Here is a 22,665-nt window from a genome sequence, read left to right as displayed (position 1 = left end):
ATGAGAGTTTAGCCAATAGAATAGTATGTCATGATGTATAATGGTACAACATACGATTTGAAGTGCGCCAGGGCTTTGTTTTACTCCAAAAATCCTTTCAGATAAAAGAATAATATTCTATAATAAACCCTCTTGGATAGAAGTAAAATGTTTTAAGAACCAATACCTTAACTTTCCATAGTATGTTTACTATTATCTCTACACACTATATTTAACATGAAAGATAAAAAATTCATAGCTTTTCCCAAACTACAAATACTACATCATTCTTTAATTGTACTTGCCTTGCCTCTTGCCAATCCCCATTTTGAACATTGTTAAGTTGATTCCACTAGCATATCATGTGAATGGAATGCTATTGTACATAGATAAATCTTGCAAAGTGATGTGTAGGTGAAATCCTACCAGATGAAAGAGGCATCATGTAGGGAAAGGTTACTACTTTTGAACACTATCTAAAGATTCTAAACTCAACAACGACTGTATATTTTTAGCTCCCACCACTATAAAACTAAAAGAGATAATTGAATTACTGTTAAATTTTACCTAATAAGGTCAAGTCCTTAATATGAAATTACCTCTGCCCTTGTTGGTATAGGGTACTCTATCATTGACTCAAGTAGTTGAGATGCAACAATAACTGGCTTGTTCAGTTGTTGACATAGCTGGACAATTTTTTGTTGGACAGATGGAACCTGTTCCAAAGAAATCTGTGCACTAAGATGGCCTCTTGCTACCATAGCACCATCATAAGATCAAATTATATCTTTAAGATTCTTTAGAGAGTCGAAACTTACAATTTTAGCAATGACACCAATATCACTATAGAGAATGAGGATCCAAAGTACACTCATGTCAAATTGCAAATTTAATTGTGTGGATTAAATGTAAGAGATATACATATTAAACTACCATCAAAAGCTAAATGCATCTGTCAATAAAAGCATAACAAAACCATACTAACAAACAAGTATTTTTATTTTCTTGAGAGTTAGTGAGGTCCATTTAGAAATATTTTCATTACCTATCACAAGATTGGGCAGCAATATAGCTTTTCAAATGTCTGATTACATCTGTTGACTTCAAAAAAGATATCACAATGAAATCAACACCCTCAAAAATCCCAAAATCTATGTCAAGCCAATCCTATAGGACGAAATGAACATTAGGGTCTGCAAGAACTTAATCTCAACAAAAACACATGTGACATCTAAGTGAATGAGAAATAACCTTCAAAGATATTGTGGGAAGAATGGCATTCCTTTCACGAACCACTTTTCCCTGCCTCCAAAATGCTAGATTTGCACATGGTAGTAACAATCAAGGATCTGTACATTGGCATTTCATGTCAAGACCTTCTTTTCCTATTACTTAAAACATCACCATGCCACCATCTACAACTAGCTCATCCCCAACTTTGACATCTCATAAGTCATGAAACCATAGATCATTTGAATATTTTAAAAGAGAAAAAGGCATAATTGTAAATATGCAGATTACATACATGTAACATAAGAAAAGTACTTTACATAATATTTATAAGCTTACTTTTAAGTAAGAAACATGTATTCTATACCAAATTTAACTTTTTAAGTTAAGAATTATTCATGATACTTCTAAATGCATCTTCCAATATGAAACATGCATTCTAGAAAGTACTTTTCACATTTCAATTCAGAATTGGAAGTTGTTCCTTAAGGCCTCATTTTTCTAGTCATGCATTAAGAAAATAGGATGACAACCATCTGACAGAATTTCCTAGAATTCTACTTACCAACTAAAATCTATTAGAGGAAGAAATGCTAACCTTCTGGAAAACCCTCATAATTGACATGGATTGTCCTGGTTAGAAGAGGTCCATTCAAAGACCATACACTGAAAGTCCAAACATCACCATCCCAGACAAATCAAAATCATTTTGAAGGATTAGGAAATAAATTATACAAGAAATGAAAACTATGAAGAAACTTCCAATGCTATCAAATGGTGAATGACCCATGATAGTGGTTGGAAACATCCAGAGGTCTTGCAGTAACTTGCAACTTTTGAAGATTCAAAGTGGGAAGAAAGAAGAGGATGTTATTAGTTTAAGTGATGTAAAAACTTATTCAAACATACAAGCTCTAGTAATTGCAACATCTGCAAATTGATTCTCCCCATTCTACCTATTCCATGAAAAGAATTACAAACTTTTTCCAATTCAAAATTATCTTGGTGGATTGCTGGTCCCCTTAAACCAACAAGCACAAATTTCCTAGTTGTGGTCTCATGATAAGCATGCAATCATGTTCACCTTGATTCATTATCTTCACAGACCCTCTACTTCTTATGGGAAACATCTTTTTAAACATGATCTCCCAATATACTGCAATCCATTGGTCAACAGAAATGATACACTTTATTATGATTTGATTTCACTTATTTAGTGGTAAAGAGGGAAAATATGAATGTACATACATATACCTTACATAGTCATACTATTTAGGCGGTGTTTCAGTTTGAAGTAATCTTGAAATTAGATAATTAGGTCCAACTCATTTCATCAATTCACTTGTTTTTTACTCTTAACAACTAATCAGTTATTACATGGACTTAACAATTTCCAAATACAACAACAAAATGTGAATTCTTGTAAGAGTAACAACCACCTAGACAAATGACCATCCTGCTAGCTTATTGAGAAAATACAACAATGATAGAATAATATAAAAGGATTTGCCCAAAAATAAAGGAGAAAGTTTTGTACCTAACAATTGATACTTTTCACTTATGGCAGTATGATAATTTTATTCTACTATTGAAACACTACTAGAAAATTATACTAATCCAACTTTTCCATCTAATCTTGTGTACATACCCTCATTGAATCACCACATCTACTAGCTCCATTAGGTTGTTTGCTATATTTCATAAGCTTGCACATACTTTTGCAACCTTTAGCTTCAAGAAACTAGTTTGCCTTTCATGGGGCACTTGCAAATTTTATATTGCAAACTTTGCCTCAAATTTTTTAATTCGCAATTTCAACCTTAAAAAAGGAACCTTAGACAATTCCACCTACTATTCCAACACATGAACAAGGCACCTTAGACAATTCCACCTGCTATTCCAACATGTTAAACCGCTATGCTCTATGGACCTCTGGGTGGTCAACCAGTCAACTGTTGGCCCTTCCTAAAAATAGGACCCCTCCCTAAAATGTAGAAATTGCCATCTAAAAGTCCAAAAACAGCTCACAAAGCCCTTGCAAAGCTCCATAACCCTCTTAATGAGTCTATTAACCATACTATGGAAGCATGTACAGGGCACGTGACCTATTTGATAAAATGCCTCAAAGAGATGTCATCTCATGGAATGCAATGATTGCAGGATATGCTCAAAATAGATTTTGCAAAGATTCTCTCCAAACCTTTGAATTAATGAGGCAGTTTGGAAAACATCCTGATATAATAAGCTTTTCTTGTGTTTTATGTGCATGTAGCCATGCAGGACTAGTGGACAAGGGCTGCACATACTACAACTATATGAGTAACCCTTATTGCATCAAACCTACTATTGATCATTATGTGTGCATGGTTGACCTTCTTGCTCATGTTGGCTATCTGGAGGACACCCTAAACTTTATTATTAAGATGCCAATCAAACCTGTGGTGATTCTGTGGATGCGTTTTCTTGGTGCCTGGAGATCGCATATGAATGTAGGCTTAGGAGTGTTTACAGTGATGTTGCTTCTTGATTTGGATCTGAAGAATGCTGCAATCTATGTTATTATGTCAAACCTCTATGCAAAAGTGGGCAGATGGGATGACTTTCAACTAGTAAGGAGACTAATGGAAGATAGAGGAATAAAAAAGATCCCTGGATGTAGTTGGATTGAAGGCCACAATATGGTACATGTTTTTTTGTGCAGGAGATAGATCACATCCACAAACACAAGAGATCTATGCGAAGTTGGAGAAATTGGCTTGTGAGATAAAGGCAACAGGGTATTCCCTAGATCCAAGACATTTACTTAATGATGTGGAAGAGAAGGAAAAATAATCATTTGTTGGCTACCATAGTGAAAAGTTTTTGGCTTCCATACTGATGTGGGGAGTATTGTTAATTAGACCTATTGCATAAGGTTTCATTTCACTCTATATGACAACCTCCTCTGAATAGCGGCTGGCTAGCAACATTGTTACACAATTGTAGAAAAAGTTAATGTATGTAGGCTAAGGTGAGATAAAGAGCATAAATAAATGAATATTTCCTTGTAGGGAAGAGAATGCCCTCAACATAGATTGCTTGCAAATTTTATTGATTTAACAAATACTACTGTCTCCAAGATCAATTGGAAGATGAACATCCAAAATAAACTTCTATCGTTCAGAGAGAAATTTGGGATTTGCCCAACTTCTGGTAAAGAAATGCTCATGTGATATCATGGAAATGCCTTTTGACCAGTTCTATTCAAGATAAAGTATGCTATAGCTACATGTTACTTGCATGTTATAATGAAGCAATAGGATCAAATATTGCAATAGGAAAGACCAACAAAAGATATACATTTTGAGTATGTCAAATAGTAAACATTGTAAAATGAGGGGGGATCACCTATAAACCAATTTACTCATAATGCCATACTGATTGATATGATACACTTAACATATGCAAACTACATGTTGCATCTTCATTTCCGTAGTTTGTCTCTTACAACATGTGAATTTCAAAGATGAATTTACAATATGCACCTAAATGATTACATTTTAGGTCAACATGCACAACATGATCCGGTAACTACACTAACTTTAAAAAACATTGGTTGTGATTCTTCTGCAAACAATAACTATGTAAACATAAATGGTTGCAGGAATTAATTAAAATGTACGTCTACTCTAATAAATTGCATCCACAATCAATTCACAAACCACATACATGTCCAGAAAGAAATAGTAGACCTTCTTAACAAGTAAAATGTGGCATGATCTGGGAAGCTCATTGATCCTGATAGAATGTATAAAACAAAAATTGATAGGGTCACAAGGATCATCTTCAGTGTTTCAGAAGAAACCTTCCTAAGATTCCTCAAGACTAGCATAAAAAACAAAACATAAATTGATAGAGCCAAGCACAAACAGGAAAATTTATGAATAAAATATATAGTTCCAAGATATTAGCAATACTTTAAAGGAACAGACAAAATGTTTATAAGGCACAAGATTAAATGGACCATAAGCTTGTGCAGTACTATCCAAATTGATTTAGAATTGGGCATATTCACCATATAAATGATGAGAAAACTTTGTATGTGTTCCTATAATGGTAACCATGTATGTTTTGGAACTAAAAATTCCCATTCAAATTTACCATTTGGAAAGACACTAGCACCAAAACATGTACATGTTTCCAAGAAAATCCTCACATCCAAGTGAAATAGTAATTTGAGTTCAAACAAAGTTTAACTTTAGCTAGTCCCCATGGCTAACGCATGTCCAACCTAAACATGTGCTTATGGTTGCAAAAATCAAAAGCTAAAACTTTTTCAAGATCTGCTCTGAATGGTCACAAACTTAAATATAGATATAGTGCATGAGTAACTAAAGATAAGAACCCAACCTGAAGAGATCTTAAAAAGCATCTTACCGCAAATATGGAGGAGGATAAGATGCATTAACTGATGGCAAACCAGCACCAAGGCTAAAACTGCCATAAGTGCTAGGTGCTCCAAAAGACCCAACCCCATACAATGAGGAAGGTTGATTGTTTGATGTAAACAAATGAGACCTTGAAAGAGGAATTGTACCCCTGCTTCCAAATCCATAGGGTGATCCTAAGACGCTATGACTTGATCTGTTATAAGCATCTAGGGTAGGTAAACTATAACTTGTCATACCAGGGTGCAGGAGGCTCCTATCAGCAACAATGTTAGAGCTATATATAGTGGAAATCCTTTTAGTAGTAGATGGTATAGGACCACCACCATTACTTACACGAGGCCATTTAATCTGAGACTTAACAACTTCTGTAGTAGATCTTTTTCTGTCAGCCTTGACTTTCTCTAAATGAGCAACATGCTTTTGAAGATCTTCTGGAGACATCTGCAACTCAAGTTTATGTTCTTGAATACATTTAATTACAACTTTCAAAGCTGCAATTTCTTTTGAGGCTCCATCATTTTGCCATTACACACAGAATCTCCAAATATTTATGCATGAACAAAGGCTGAGATATTGATGGTTTGTTAAAACTTGTAGTAAAACAAATCAAGCCTAGACACGTGAACAAGCATACCTACCCATTAACAGAATTATTTTCACTATTTGTTGTATCCTATGATAGTTTCTTTGCATCATTCAGATATGCCTTCAACAAAGGCACAGGTGGATATTTTTTAGTAAGTCCAAATCTATGGACAAAGTTTATAGCTTTGATTTTCTTTCCACTACTGATCATTTTTTCCATAATATCTGCAATAGAGAAGACCATATGTGTCATGCATGAGCATGTTACATATGTAAGAATAGTAAACTAGTGCAAAACCTTGATGATGGGAGCTTCAAAACAAAGCTGAACCAACAAGGCAAACAACCCTAGAAGGCTAAAACTCATTTCAAAATTGAGGGATGATTGGTAGCCCAGGAGTTCTCACTCAAAAAAGTATCAGAATTACTTGTAAATAGTGTATATACACCTATAAATGATGCATCTCTAAATGCATGAGACATAAACCAAAACATATTAGGAGGACCCCAAAATGTAGGTGCCTTGAAATACTTCTTAAGACTCCATTGACTTTGTAGAAAGTGAGAGTACAGACAAGCATTGTCTACATGCTATCATCTTAGATGTAGATACTAGAGACAATTTAAAGGATGCCTCAAAGGATTAGACGCATCCCAAGCGACCCATTCCACATATTAACAGTTACAAATGCAAGAAATGAATCCTGCAATTAATAATGCATCTGGCGACAAAAAAGGAAGTAGTGTGATAGTCTATCATTCAAATCTTACTAGATATCTACTTAGGTTCTAGAGTCACACACATTCATATTTGAATGCTAAAATGAAAATGCAATCAACACTTCACGTCATCACTGCAACTTTGAGACTTGTCACTCTTCAAAAAGAACAACATTCAATAACAATAAGACATTAAATAAGGGGTGCATATAGACTCTGCAATACTAGTACTGATTAAGAATCCAAAATGAACCTGTAAAATAAACCCTAAAATGAATCCAGTATTAGCCGCAATCAAAATGAACTTGCAAATTGAACCTAGTATTAGCCGCAATCAAAATGAACTCAATATTAGCCACAATCATTGCAAAATGAGCCCTAAATTTTCTTACGAATTTCCATCATAGGCAACAAGAATGAAATTAGCTGGAATTTCCATTCTTACCAACACGGGAATGAATTTAGCTGTGAATTTCCATTCTTCTTCATTCTCCACGAATTTCCATTCTTCTTCATTCCCCACGAATTTCCATTCTTCTTGCAAGATACGCTAAGTCTTAGAAGCCTAATTTTTCAAGCCTGATGCATATGCATTAATAACATTCTAAAAGCCCGAGTTTTCTATTATGACCCAAGTTGGTCAAAATTTCGACCAACTTGGGAAAACCTAGGATATTTTCAACTTGGGAAAACTTAAGTTGGTCGAAATTTTGACCAAAGCAGGCATATAATTTTTATTTTTGACCAACGTGGGAATGAAAATAAAAAGAAAAAAATTCATAGCTTTGGTTGAAATTTTTGGTAGAAAAACAAGTGCAAATGTACTAGTGAGGGTTAATGTTCTGGCTATATCAATTTCACCTCGCCTTGGTTCCCCCTAGGATCGTGGAGATTGATATTCCTGCCCATCCCAACCCTCGGTCCCAACTAGTTCCCCTTAGGATCATGAGTCCCAAAGCCCCTACCCCACAGCCTTTGCCTAGAGGGTCCCCTGTTGAATTGAAGCCCACCCCTTCGAGAATAAAAGGGAGACAAGCTAAAGGGAAAGATAAGGAATTAGAGGAGTCAGAGGAGGAGGGAAGAGGGGGTAGGAGGAGGTCAGGGAGGATAGCAAAGTCCAATGCTACGAGGAACCTGAAAGCAAGGGCCTTGAAAGAGGAGTCATTAAATTCGAAAGATATGGGCCATCCCAAACGGAGGATGAAGAAGAAGACATCGAATTTTGGAGAGGGGAGAATGGAGGAGGAGGAAGAGGAGCTTTCAGATTCCTCATGGTCTAGCTCGGGAGAGGGGATGAAGGAGAAGAAGGAGATGTCGCATGTTCTAGCCTTTACAAGGTTGGGGTATGTGGACTTAACACAAGACCAGTTCCCTGAAACAGTGGATAAAGTGCCCTCCCCTATAACGATTTCCTTCCCTATTAGAGTTTTTTCCAAGGATAACGCTAAACTCCCGATTGTGCAGGATGTAACTATGGTGCAGGTGGACAACTTTCCTAGAGACATGCATGAGGTCAACATGGAGATCAAGAAGAATGTTGATAATGAGGTGTGGGAAAGAAAGAATGCGCCTGTTGACAAAGTTCACTGTCAAAGTGACACATGTAGCTGCCACCACACTTAACTTGCTAAAAGACACAAAGGGAGATCTGCCAAAGCAGGACTCCAAAATGTTGTTTTACTTCCTTGTGGAAGATTGGGCAAACATCCTCCTAGGGAGCAAGGAGGCTAAGAAGCCTTAATGACTCTCTCCTTTTGGTTTTTCATGCTGTTTATCTATTGGTTGTTGAACTTGGCTGGGTGTAACGTTGTTATGCCTTTGTTTATATATTTCCATAACTTTTTAGTTTTAATATATGCAGTATGTATGTCATGTGAAGCCTGTTGATACTCTTTTAATTATGTTTCCGAACTATGCTTTTGTTTTATTAAGTGGTAAGGGGTAGTTTTGATTGTTGGTATTCTACTCATAGTTGACCAATTTGACTGTTTAAGGGCCAGCCCCCTAGCTTTAGCTACTTTTAATTCAAAAATATGTCATTTGACACCAAGGTACAATTGCTAATTGTAGCATATCTTCAGAGCTGATATAGCTCAAATTTCTCCCTAATTGTGTAAAGATATATCATATATAAATTGGGAAAGCATCACAAAAGACAAGGATAAGCGAGTGGAAAGAGTATTTTTGTTCGTTTGCTGAAGAAACCGGGTACATTTCGCATGAAAGGGCGCCATCTATGCAGTAGAAGGAGCTGGGCATGAGACTCCTCGTTGCCGTGATGTTTTGCTCTTTTGAAAACACAGGCAACATTTGCAGCAAATGGTAGGTACGTACTCCAAGTTGCTCGAAACCTTTTTATGTACGTACCAATCTACTCTTGGCCCTTGCATTTAAGTATTGTAATGATGGCTACACAACTAGCGAAACCGTATAATATACAAGAAGAGTCTGAAAAAGCAAACTATAATAAGCGTTTCCCTCTCAGTTATGAGGTTGGAATGAACAAGAATAATGATAAAAACTTGAACCCACAAATCCAAGTTCTGCATTGAAGTTGTGGGGGTGACGATCGGTACAAATTCATCATTGCAAATTCATTATCTACCAATAAAACCGTGGGCAGAATTCTACTTCACATTAACTACACCGTCCACATTGGAATTTTCCCTTTAAAGTTGTCGATTTCGTCTGGCTTAGATTTATGTCAATGTACGGTTTTAGAATTTACTCTGAAAATCTTTTCTTTACCATATTTGCTATCAAACCAATTATGGATGCTGGGTATTGGCTGGAGGGTGTCCGTAAGATCCACAAATATCTTTTTCTTGAAGGGATATTAAAGTGAAAACGACATGAATACATGCCTTTGGTCGATTAATTACTGACAACCATTCAAGTTGGCAAAAGAGATCTTCAGTGTGTTGTGCAAACACCAAGAAAGATATGCAATTTACTCAAATTTAACATCAAGACAAATGATATTCAAAGAAGTCGAGAAGATTAATGTTGAAAACTTTACCAGAACCAGAGAAAGATTTAAGATCACATTTAATGATATTCATCAAACTCGAGAAGATTAGAGATGGGAAACTTCATCTAAATCTTAAATGAAGATCTGAGACGCTCAGACTGCAATACCATAATACCCGTTCTTGATGAACTCATGAGTAGGTACTTTTTTCCTTCTCAGTACTAATTAAAGCGGAGATTACTTAGTTTATTCAATACCCATTCTAGGGTAATTTAGGGCATGATGCATGTGAAGAAGAAACAAGATAGGGATTCGCAATATAGTTAACTCCCTGGGTCAACCAGTCTGGTTCGAATCCATGATGAATTACACCCATTTGTGATGTGAATATCAGGATTTAACACTGTGATTTTGAGTCAAACTGGATGACCCATGTTCAATTTCTTTTGTTCATGTTCATGTTCAATTGCCACTTTGTGGACCCTCTGGACTCAATTTTCTTTTTGAATTCCACATAAATATCAAATTGCATTTATTTTTAATAATGGTTGTTATTGGTGAATTTTTTTTTATACTATATTTATTGGGCCAGCTAATCCTCCACATCAAAAGTTAAACATTTTTTTTCAGATTTCTGAAAATATAGTTTTTTTTTTTTTTTTTCAATTTTTTAAATTGTGTTTTACTATAAAACATGCTGATCGTAAATAACAAATGCTAAAAATTTCAAAAAAAAACATTGTATTTTCAAATGTTTCAATTTTTGACAAAAGGTACATTTTATTAGGAAAGCATCCATATTTCTTTATATTTGTTGGTTTATGATTTGTTGTCTTTAATATATTGGTTAGTCTTTTATGTTCTTAGGTGGTAAATTAGTTGTCCTTGATGTATTTAATTAGTTTGCTGTTTATAATTTTAGTGTGATTTAGTAGTCTTTAAGTTTTGATAGTACATAAGATTGTTTTAATGTTAGTAACAAAAGTATTTATTCATAAATCTTAATATCATTTATCATAAAAATTCCTTTCATTTTTAAAATATTATGAGTACAATTTTAATTTAGATATAAGTGTGGATGATAGATAAACTCCATGTCCACAAATTTCAAAATCAAAATTTACCAAATTAAAACCTTTTTAAAATGTGATTTTCCAACATTATGGCACTCTCTCAAAGAGCTAGTCTAGATTGACTAAAACATGTAGAATATAGAACATGAAAAGATCAATTAGGTTATGGACCTAGGAAGACTTAATTCAAAACTATTGGTTATTAAATTGGTTCTTTTGAAGGTCCCAATGAGAACTCTTCCCTAGCAATTAAACACATTGCTAGAGATGCTTATAAACAACTATTTGTAGATAACAAAATTAATGTGAACATGTTTTACTCAGTTCGATAAATAATATTGAATTATGGGCTCACATATATGTACTAGATTAGGCTTATGCTCATGAAGAATGTAAAGAAACAAACTCTTTTTGTATCATAGTCATTTGGCATTGAAATCGTCAAGAGGTACAAGGAAATCTACAATAAGATTATTTGGTAATGGCTAAGCATCAAGATCTTTGTGCATCTTCACAAATTTTGGTTCATAGTGCACAAGGAGACCTAATGGGTGTAATGGTTATCCAAGTACTATCATCAATAATCAGTTAATTCTATGGCATGACTATTTGTAAAATTATAAGCAAATTTTATGTAAAAATTACTTAGTCAAAAGAACATTCAATATGGCAAAAGATGAAGCCAATGTAAGCACTTCATGCTTCTATCTCTCCAATGCTTAAAGTTACCCCTTTGCAAAATGATTACAAAAGAATGAAATGAAAATAAACAATAAATCAAATAGATCTCCATACAATCTTTGTTATAAAAAGCTCCAAAATTTATTTATGTTGGGAGATCTTGAGATGTCTTTAATGAACTAATCATGTCCCATGTTTTGGTATTTTGGCTTCCCTACTCTTTTTGACTTCTTTTGAGGTAATGTTATTGCCGATTTTCTAATTATGGTTCTTATCCAATTTGAATGGTCTTGACTTTTCCTTTTCTAGTCCTCTTTTCTAGTGTATTTTTTCCTTACATGTTTATTATATTATTTTACATGTCATCATTTAGTATTATAGAATTTTATTTTATATATTATAGTTCTATTTAGTAATTAAAAAAGATTACACCTTATTTCCTAGAGTTGTATGCAATCATGCATAATTTGTTCTTTGTAAGATAAATTATTATTTTTATAGTGAAATAATTTTGGTCTTAAATGATATTATTGTTTGAAAATCCAATTCAAAAAAATAATAACCACCATGTTCAATAAAGTATTTGCATTTTCTTGTATTATGGTTTTAATTTAATGAGTTGTAGACATATGCACTAGGTAAATTCATAAGTCTAATCTATAAAACTTGTTAGGCCTTTAGTTCAACCAAACATGACATCAAATTTTCAAGTTTAGAGTCTAGACATTCATATGATGTCTAAAATTTGATATTCAATGCAACACATTGATATATAAGTGTAACAATAATAAAATATAGAAATTCAAAATTTTGATTTCATTTTTCAATGGTTTCATTATGAGCAAAGGTCCAAATGATACTGAATAAAATGATTTGAACAACACCATAAGTTTCTTACAACTATATATTCTCAATTAACATATACTTATGTGGTTTTAATATAGTTTCTCTCAAGTCTCATTGAATAATTGCTTGATCTCGTACAATTGCATATCTTCATAGAATTTCTCATTGATGAAAATATAAATTTATGTTGAGGGTTAAGTGTTAGTTCTATACTTAATGTTTTTTAATTGAAAGAAGCATTTTATTAACAAAAATAAATGTTTTACAAATATATGATGGCAAATACAATGCTATCTGGTATAACAGTGGTAACTATATTACAGAAAATGTCCATTCGAGTTAACAGTGACATTGAGAATATTATAAATGAATAAGGCAACTACTTCCAAACCTCCATCAACGCACTCAACGATTCCTTCAAAGTATCAATAGCCATTACTAAAGAAAGTTGAAGTAAAGCTACAACCAAGACGTACATATTCCAGGCTGAAAGCATAGACTTGAACACCATATTGCATAAGACTAACTGATGACAACTTGATTAGCTCAAACTTTAAACTTTTCTTCAAAAGCACGAAGCTGATAATTTATATGTTCAAGCGACTAGCTAAGATCTATATTGGTATGAAAGGTGGCTTTCAAAGTAAGGAGCATAGGAGAGAAATTTGAAGTAACCATCAAATACTCAACCTTAGATGAATGGAAGGTGTGAGCAAAGACAACCATACACCTTAACCACCAAATCTATTTAAGGATAATGTGTCTAAAGGATTGAATGATAATATTAGGGGGTGGAGAAAAACCAAGCAATGCATTTTCCCAAGACCGGGTTTGAGGAAATAAATCTGGAAAGGTGGAAATGAGAAACCTCCAGAGCTTCTGGGCATGCCGACAAAACCAAAATGTGTTCTTAATAGTCTCTCTTTTATGATAGAAGGGGTAGCTTGGAGGAGGGCTAATAAAAAAGAGATTGTCACCAATTGAGAATTTGATGTGCAAAATTTTCCACACCAGCAACTAAGCTTGAGCATCAGCTTTAGACTTCTAAATGAGTGTGCTTAATATATTCCAAGAGGATCTTTTGAGGTTACACTTCCACTTGGTGTTAAGTCACTGGGAGAGCTAAATGGTAGGGAGCAACTGTTTATACACAACTCTAAGTGGGAAACTCTAAAAAGTATGATTGTCGAGCCATCTCCAGTCCTTTAAAAAACTATCATGGCAAGGTGTGGACATGAGGCACAACAAATCAGGTCTCACTAGATGAAGGATTTGAAGGATTGATCTTTTATAAATGGAGGACAAATTGAACTATAATTTGATTTGCTGCCATGATTTCTAGTCAAACCTTAGGGGGTCCCATTTTTGGAAATATAGGAGTAACTGAGGGGGGGGGGGATGGTGTGTGGTGAATCAGTTACCACTAAAATTTATTCCATATCCCTTAGATGTCATCAATAAAAATTAGACTAAGAAAATTGATTGTTGTTGTTATTCGATAAACATATAGAAAATGTTGTAATTTAGTAAATGCAAAGTGTGATTTACTTTTAGCTAATCTTAAAACTTGAACAATGATTAATTTGCAAGCACAAGAGAAATAACATGAACACATGAGACACCAAGATTTAACGTGGAAATCCAATATGGGAAAAACCACCAATGTAACTAGTTATTATTTTTCACTCTTCTGAAGTGAGCCCTGTTAGGAGCCAACCTAGTTAAAGGTTACAAAATACACTATTAGGTGTGACCTTGTTAGAGGATTTAATCACCTTGTTAGGAGTGGCCTTGCAAGAGGTCTTAAAATAATTAAATGGAACTGTCACCTTGTTAGAGGATTTACAATTGGCTGTTAAACCAACTTTATTAAGAGATTTTAGATCACTGCTACAATGGTTAGAGAGTAACAATGAAATGACCTGATTGTGATGCAATTGAATTGCTAATTACAGATCTCTATTCTACTTCATACTTAATCCTTCCTAATCGAATAGAATTTTTTTGCTCCACAAGGATACCTACTTATCCTTCAAGTTTGATCTCACTTTTTCTTTCTTAATTCAATCAACACACTTGCACACACACACTAGAAATCTCAACTTGACCTTTCATTTATACCACCTAGATTGTCAAGTTGGCTTGAATCCAAATTATAATAACCAATAACCATTACCATAGTCGGCTAGAAACAATACTTAAAATAATTAATCTTCTTATGCCAAAATAGAAAAATCCTTCATTGGCCAACCCTGCTTGGTAAACACATGTTCTGAAATGATTTCCTGTGTTAACTAACAGAAGCTTGGTTAACACTACGAACTTGAAAAAATCCTTTGGTAACTGAGTGAACTTGGTGAACACTGACTCTGTCCAACTTTCTTTCACTATCCATTTGAACTCGGTTAACACGGTTTCTTGCCTGAATTCCTTCAATGCCCGAGTGAGCTTGATAGACACTGTCTTCGTAGAGTAATCTTCAAGAATGCTCGGTAGACAAGGAAAACTGTCTTTCTGACCAAGTGAGCATGGTAAGCACTAACTGACAACTGATATGACATTTGTGTAACATCAAAGACAACACACAATTAGACAATTGTATCCAACAATCTCCCTCTTTGGCATTGATGGCAACACAACATGTCATTGCACAATGAAATTTGAGAACAAGACTTTCTCTGATAGAAAGTTTCTCCCTCTTACCAAAAGCTTCTTCTTTTCATGCAGTAATCACCCTTTGTGAAGAAAAATTTACATAACTTCTATGGTAGTATACCTCTCTCTCAAAAAGATATAAACAAATTTCAGAAAGATATGACAGTAATCTTCTCCCTCTTTGACAACACATGCCAAAGACAACACATACCAAATTAGTATCAATGTACCTTGAGTACTGATTCATATGCAATATTCTCTTTGACTATGTTGCATCAACTGATCGATCTTCAACTTGGTTCCTGTTGATGCATCACTAAAGCTTTATTTAGTGAGCTTTAGATAGGGGAATAACCCCTACCTCACCTCTTAGATACAGGAATGCATCCTTAGGTAATGTCTTGGTGAATATGTCTGCAATATGTTCTTTTGTGTGAACGTATTCCAATCTGATTTCTTTGTCCTGCACCAATTCTCTGACAAAATGATATTACATAGCAATGTGCTTAGTTTTGGAATGCATCACTAGGTTCTTTGATATGTTAATTGCGTTGGTGTTATCACAATACATGACAACTGGCTCTTTGATCTCAACCTTCATGCCTTCCAACAATTGTTTAAACCAAATAGTCTTAGAGCAATTCACTGTTGCTGCAACATATTCTACTTCTACTGTAGATTGGGATGTGCAGTTTTGCTTCTTGCTTGTCCAAGATACCAACCTTCTTCCAAGAAAGGCTCCACCACTTGTGCTTTTTTTGCCATCAAGATTTTCTACTCAATCAGCATTAGTGAATACCTTTAGGTCTAAGTTTCCTCCAAGTTTGTACCATAATCCATAGTCTTCAGTACCTTTTAGATATCTCAAAATTCTTTTGATTGCCATCATATGATTTTCTCTAGGTTTAGCTGAGAATCTTCCCACTATCCCAACTGCTATAGCAATATCAGGCCTTGTATGAACTACATACTATAATTTTCCAATCATTGATCTGTATAAGGTTTGATCTACCTCTTTTGAATCATCATCTTTGGTAAGCTTTAGTCCAATACGAATGGGGGTTCCAACTAATTTAGAATCTTCCATTCCAAATTTCTTGAGTATCTTTTAGATGTACTTAGATTGAGTAATGTAGATACCATTCTTACTTTGTTGTATCTGTAATCCAATAAAGAATTTTATCTCACCAAACATGGACATTTCAAACTCTTTGTTCATTTGTTCTGAAAATTCTTTGCATGGATCATCATTTCCTGTAAAAAGAGTGTCATCCACAAATATTTCAACCAATACAATCTTGTTATCTGGTCCTTCCTTGATATACAAACTACTATTATCATTAGTTCTTTAAAAACTAATATGTATAAGGTAGTTGTGCAACCTTTCATACCATGCTATAGGAGCTTGTTTCAAACCATACAGTGCTTTGTGTAATTTGCAGACCATGTCCCTTTTGTCTGGATCAACAAAACCTTCTGGTTGTTCAATGTAGACTTCTTCATCAAGTATACCATTGAGAAATGCAAATTTAACATCCATCTAATAAACTTTGAATCCTTTGTGAGTAGTATATGCAAGTAGAGTCCTAACACCTTCTAATCTTTCAACAGGAGCAAAAGTCTCACCATAATCAATTTTTTCTTCTTGAGAGTAGCCTTTACATACCAGCCTTGCTTTGTTTCTTGATACTTGTCCATCTTCATTCAACTTATTTTTGAATACCCATTTCGTTCCGATCACATTTTCATCTTTAGGCATAGGAACAAGGGTCCAAGTTTTGTTCTTCTCTATATGTTCTATTTCTTAATTCATAGCCTTAATCCAACTTTCATTTTCCAACGCATTTTAACACTTCTAGGTTCAAAATCAGTAAGTAAATATGTACCTTTTAGCTTACTTCTTGTCATAGTACCTTCTGATTTATCTCCAATAATTTGATCAGGTGTATGATGCCTTCTGACATACTTGGCCAATATAGGTTCTTTGCCTTTTGAATGAATCGCATTGTCTTCATTTTGAATTTCAACTTCTGGCTCGGGTAGCCTATATTTGGTAGACATTGGCTCGGTAGCTTCAACATGTGACTTAAGTCCTTGCGACTCGATTTGAACTTCTTGCAACTCGGTAACTGAGGAAGACTCGAGAAGTGAAGTCTCCTTATTGATAGATGTATTTGGAAATGTATCAAGTTCGAAGAAAACAAATCTCCTGTAGTCTTCTGGTTCCTTTTTGCTTTCTTCTTCAGTCTTATCTACAAACTCATCAATTCTCACATGTGCACTTTCTATGATTTTATTCGTAGACAAATTCAAACATCTATATGCCTTACTTCTAGAAGAATATCCTAAGAATATACCTTCATCACCTTTCACATCAAACTTTCCTTTTCTAGACTCTTTCAAGATATAACATCTACTTCCAAATACTTTTAGGTAACTTACATTGGGTTTGCAACCATACCATAATTCATAGGGGGTTTTATATGAGTCATTCTTCAACTGTACTCGGTTCAAAGTATGAACTACAGTGATGATGGCTTCCTTCCAGTATTTCATAGCAACATTCTTTTCAATCATTAGAGTCCTTGCACAATCTACGATGGATCCATTTCTTCTTTTAGCTATTCCATTCTGCTCGGGAGTACCAGGGGTTGATACTTGTCTTTTAATTCCTCTTTCAATGCAAAAGTTATTAAATTCATTGGAGATGAATTCACCACCTCTATCTGATCTTAAGCATTTCAATCTTTTCCCTATTTCCTTCTCTATTCTTGCTAGATACCATTTGAATTTCTCAAATGCTTTTGACTTTTCTCTAAGATACATAATAGTCATCATTCTAGAATAGTCATCAACAAAAGGAATAAAGAAATTTTCTCCACTATAGCTTTCTATTCTAATGGGTCCACATAGGTTAGTATGCACAATTTCCAAGACATCTTCAGACTGATAGTTTTTCCTCTTAAAACTAGTCTTTCTTATTTTGCCAATCTAACAATTCTTGCATAAACCAACATCGAGTTTCTTCAAACTAGGAATACCTCTTACTTTTCTGAATTTTCTTATCTTGACCATATTATCAAAGTTTACATGACATAATCTTCTGTGCCATAACCAACTTTCTTCCATTTGAGCAATAAAACATGAACAATCACCAAGATAAAGATAAAATAGGTTACCTCTTGTTTGTTTGCCTAATCCAATCAGATTACCTTTGTCATCCAATAGTCTTTCCTTGCCATGCATCAATTCTACTTTGAATCCAATGTTGATTAGCTGTTCCACACTTAGTAGATTATGTTTTAGTCTTTCAACCCAATAGGCATTGCCACATACAAGTTCTTTGGTTAATGAGATTTGGCCTTTCCCTTTTATGCAACAAGGTTCATGACACTACCTCCATCATAATGTTCAAAGTGTTCAAATTTTGTTTTGTCTCTAGTCATATGATGTGAACATCCATTGTCTATGATCCACGTGTTATTCTTACTGACATGAGAGGTAAGTGCCATCTTATCTTCTTCTTAATTAGATTCATCTTTCGCAGCAAGGTATATTATTTCATCTTCACTATTATCAGAATCTTTAGCCATAAAACAAGTCTTCTTACCTTTGTCCTTGAATGATTTGTGATTTTTAAAATCCTTCTTGCCATTATGCTTGTGACTATTCTTCTCATCCTTGCTTTCTTTGTTTGGGCACCTAGCAGCAATATGATCAATTTATTCACATGAAAAATAGATTAGGGGAACTTTACCTTTGTATTTTCCTCTGCTTCTAGAATATTTCTTTGCAAGTAAAGCGTCAATAATTTCAAGATCACTATTATAAATTTCTTTTGATTCCTCTTCACTTTTTGATTAAATTTCCTTTATTTTCTTGCCTTTCTCTTTGAGTGAAAATTTGACCTCAAATGCAGATTCAATATTTTTGAAAGCTGGAACATAATTGTCATAGTTGTTTAGCTCAAAAGTTGTCAATCTTCCTACTAAGGTATTCAAACTTATGTTTTGATTTGGCTCACACCTCTTTTCTTGAATAGCAGATACTCTAATTGCATAGATGGGAAGCAATGTTCTAAGAAATTTACTTACGATAATTTCATCTTTGATTTCTCCTCCAAAAGCTCTGATTGCACTAACACTAGCTTTGATTCTTTCCACATATTTGGCAACATTTTCATCTGATCAAACTGTCCTCTAAGGCTTTCTACTTTGGCTCTCCTCACATTGTCATCACCACCATAGATGTCCTTTAGCTTGTTCCACATATCAAAAACAGTTTTGCAGTCTTTGATCTCATCAAATTCATCATAGCTAAGAGTAGATGCAATATCAATCATCATGATGTTATGGTTCTTTTTCTCAGCTAGATCTCTAATAGATAATGTACCAGTAGGGGTTGTGTATTCTTCATCAAGGTATTTCAAGCCTGAATCACTAATGGTGGCCAGATGAAGTCTCATGAGTCCCTACCATTCTGAAAAGTTATCTATGTTTAGCTTTTGAATCTCTCTCTTGTAAGACATCCTGATCTTTAGCTTAGGTCCTTGAAACCTTTTCTACAAGAACCAAAAGCTTTGATACCAATTGTTGGAAGTATAGAAGGAGTAACTAAGAGGGGGTGAATCAGTTACGACTAAAATTTATTCTAGATCCCTTAGATGTCATCAATAAAATTTAGACTGAGAAAATTGATTGCTGCTGTTATTCGGTAAACATATAGAAAATGTTGTAACTTGGTAAATGCAGAGTGTGATTTACTTTTAGCTAATCTTAAAAATTTAACAGTGATTAATTTGAAAGTACAAGAGAAATAACATGAACACATTAGATAGTAGGATTTAATGTGGAAACCCAATATGGGAAAAACCACCAATGTAACTAGTTGTTATTTTTCACTCTTCTAAAGTGAGCCCTATTAGGAGCCGACTTGGTTAAAGGTTACAAAACACACTGTTAGGTGTGACCTTGTTAGAGGATTTAATCACCCTATTAGGAGTGGCCTTGCAAGAGGTCTTAAAGCAATTCAATGGAATTGTCACCTTGTTAGAGGATTTACAATTGGCTATTAGGGCATATGCACCGAATTGTGGTGCCAAAAAGGTGACAAGGAAATTTTTTTTTCCTATTTTAAAAAGTGCGTGCGCACTATAGCGCGTAAGCGCTTTAAAAAAAATAAAAAGTATATATGATGGGCTGCAAACCCACAACCCATCATTTTCATCAGCATTTTCTTCTACTCCTACAGCGAGCAACGCGTACGCGAGTTGAAGACTCAACATTTGCACCACCATTTGCCAAAATGCCTCCTCGTCGACGAAATCCAAGACCACAAGTGCACCCACGACGACGTCGTAAGTGATATAAACCTAACTTTGCATTGTTTGATATATTTTTCATATTGTTTTGTAAGTTTTTTATATTCTTTTGTAGGGTTTTTAAAAATTTTATTTAGATTTGTTTATTTATTTGAATTTCAATTGATTTTTTATCAGAAAATGTTCATAATCAACCAGAAAATCCACAAGAACATCAAAATCCTCAAGAACCCCAAAACCAAAACCCTCCTTAAGAAGAAGAACAAATTCCACAACCCGAACCAATTGCAAGACCTCCACTAGGCACACAAGAAAATATAAGAAATGAAATAGAGAGAGGCAAAACTCAATTAGAAGGAATCATTGCTCGGTTGAAAGAATCCAGACAAACCAATCCAATGAGGGCTCAGTTGGCATCATCCCTTGAATCCATTAACACTCAGATAGCCTCAGTTAGTGGTCAGTTAGATATTTGGCGGGCTAAGAGGGATGAACAAAAAAGATTTTATGCAAATAAATTGTCATATGAAGATGTTAGAAAAAGGAAATACCAAAAGGTAGTATATGTGCATTATTTAGAAAACCCAGTGAGCAAAATATTATTAGAGAGGGTACTAAATGATTCCCCATCCATTGGTGCATACATGATGCTATTAGAAATAATTTTTGGGATAGATGGTGTATGGTTTTTGATGCCCCTCCTTGCAACAATCACGAGGTCCCCATGTATTTTTTGAAGAAATTATATTGTGAGTTTGTCCTTGGGGAGATCCCCAATTATTTTGATAAGTTAGACTCCCAGGGTAGAGGTGGGGGGTCATCATTTGAGAGGCCCAGAGCACGTCATGACCCTAATGTAGTTAGGGCACCCGTGGTCCATCCACAACATGAGCATGTGATTATTCCTTCAGTTGTGAAGGAACATGTAGAGGCCAGCACTCTAGGGACCATTAATGCTTTGACGCAGACCCTCATCCATTCCACGAGCCCATTAGTTGAGGGGGAGCCTTCTATACGTCGTGGTCACATGTGCACTTCATGTGGATCCCTATGCACATTTGGCACTCATGTCGGAGATGGTGCAGATGATGGGCTTGTCATCGATCAGTTCTTGAATGAGACATTTGGCATTGACACACAGGTAAATTACTAATTTGATCACATTTCATACATATAGTGAATGATTAATTAATTAGGATTTATTGACATTGTTCAAAATTTAGGGTCAAAGTGTTCCTGGGCCTAGCAGCGATCCTCCAGGCCCATTTTTTGTCCCTTCGACGAGTCCTGAGGTATGTATCAATTTAATCATTTTAATTAATACATATATTTATTACATAATCATATTAAGGATTGACCAAAAAAAATATGCATGTGCATCAGTTCTCCACAAGACCCTCAACCTTTACCATAGACGTAGAGCAGAGACATCATACGAGCTTCACACAGGTATAGTTGTTTCATGTTAATTTAATTCATTTGATTATATTTATTCCATGTTTCATGTTAGATATAACATGTATTGTATGACATGCAGATCATGATGTCGGACACACCTCCTCATCTGCGATAGTCTGTTGATAGTGGAGTGGCCGCAGCTGTGGCTAGCTCACAGCCACTGACGGAGGTATGAAAGAATTTTCTTCGTTTTAGTTGTTTTTTATAATAGTTAATCTCAAATTTTCTAATGTTATTTATAAGTGATTATACTTATTGAATTTTTGTAGGGTCTTGTCACGCCTGATCGTCCATGAGCATTTGAGGTGGACTTACAGAGTGACTATTTGTTGGCAGTAAGAAAATAATTGATTTTGTGAGTACATATATTTTATTTCAACGTATAATAAATATTGATTCATATCTACTTTCTTTGTATCAGTTGGACCTGGAGAAGAGCCTCAACAAGAGGTCAAGTGAGCGTGTCAGGAGGGCCCCATCATCTCCATTGTCTCCCTCCACACGATGGCAGAGGACATCAAGAGACTTGTTTCCTTCCCCTCGTGGGAAGGAAAAGATGTAGTTGAGATATTTGATACATATATATAGAGACTTGTTTCCTTCCCCATGTATATATATAGGCATCTGAGAGACATATTCGATACACATTTGATGTACATATGACATTCTATATTTGATGTATGAAATTATTGGTTAATATATGATATGTTTGTTCAT

At 34.7% G+C, this 22,665-nt stretch overlaps 1 protein-coding gene across 1 annotated transcript; it reads right to left on the bottom strand.

The window, feature by feature from the left end:
* Window positions 1–5,621: 5,621 nt before the first annotated feature.
* Window positions 5,622–6,468, bottom strand: LOC149542391 (FRIGIDA-like protein 4a). The gene is made up of 3 exons (XM_089795724.1): window positions 6,361–6,468; window positions 6,258–6,273; window positions 5,622–6,148 (listed from the first exon to the last, which is right to left on the bottom strand). The coding sequence occupies exons 1-3, from the start codon at window positions 6,466–6,468 to the stop codon at window positions 5,622–5,624; spliced, it is 651 nt and encodes a 216-aa protein (XP_089651850.1).
* Window positions 6,469–22,665: the final 16,197 nt, after the last annotated feature.

This window comes from Cupressus sempervirens, chromosome 8, assembly GCF_028749045.1.
Source record: "Cupressus sempervirens isolate cs-2001-9-10 chromosome 8, ASM2874904v1, whole genome shotgun sequence".
Classification (NCBI taxonomy): Eukaryota; Viridiplantae; Streptophyta; class Pinopsida; order Cupressales; family Cupressaceae; genus Cupressus; species Cupressus sempervirens.
The sequence above is the reverse complement of the archived record's forward strand: the minus strand, read 5'-3'. Positions and strand labels throughout refer to the sequence as shown.

What these genes read in the sequence shown, in the direction of transcription:
- LOC149542391 (XM_089795724.1), bottom strand. Translation starts at nt 6,468, where the DNA reads ATGGTCTTCTCTATTGCAGATATTATGGAAAAAATGATCAGTAGTGGA.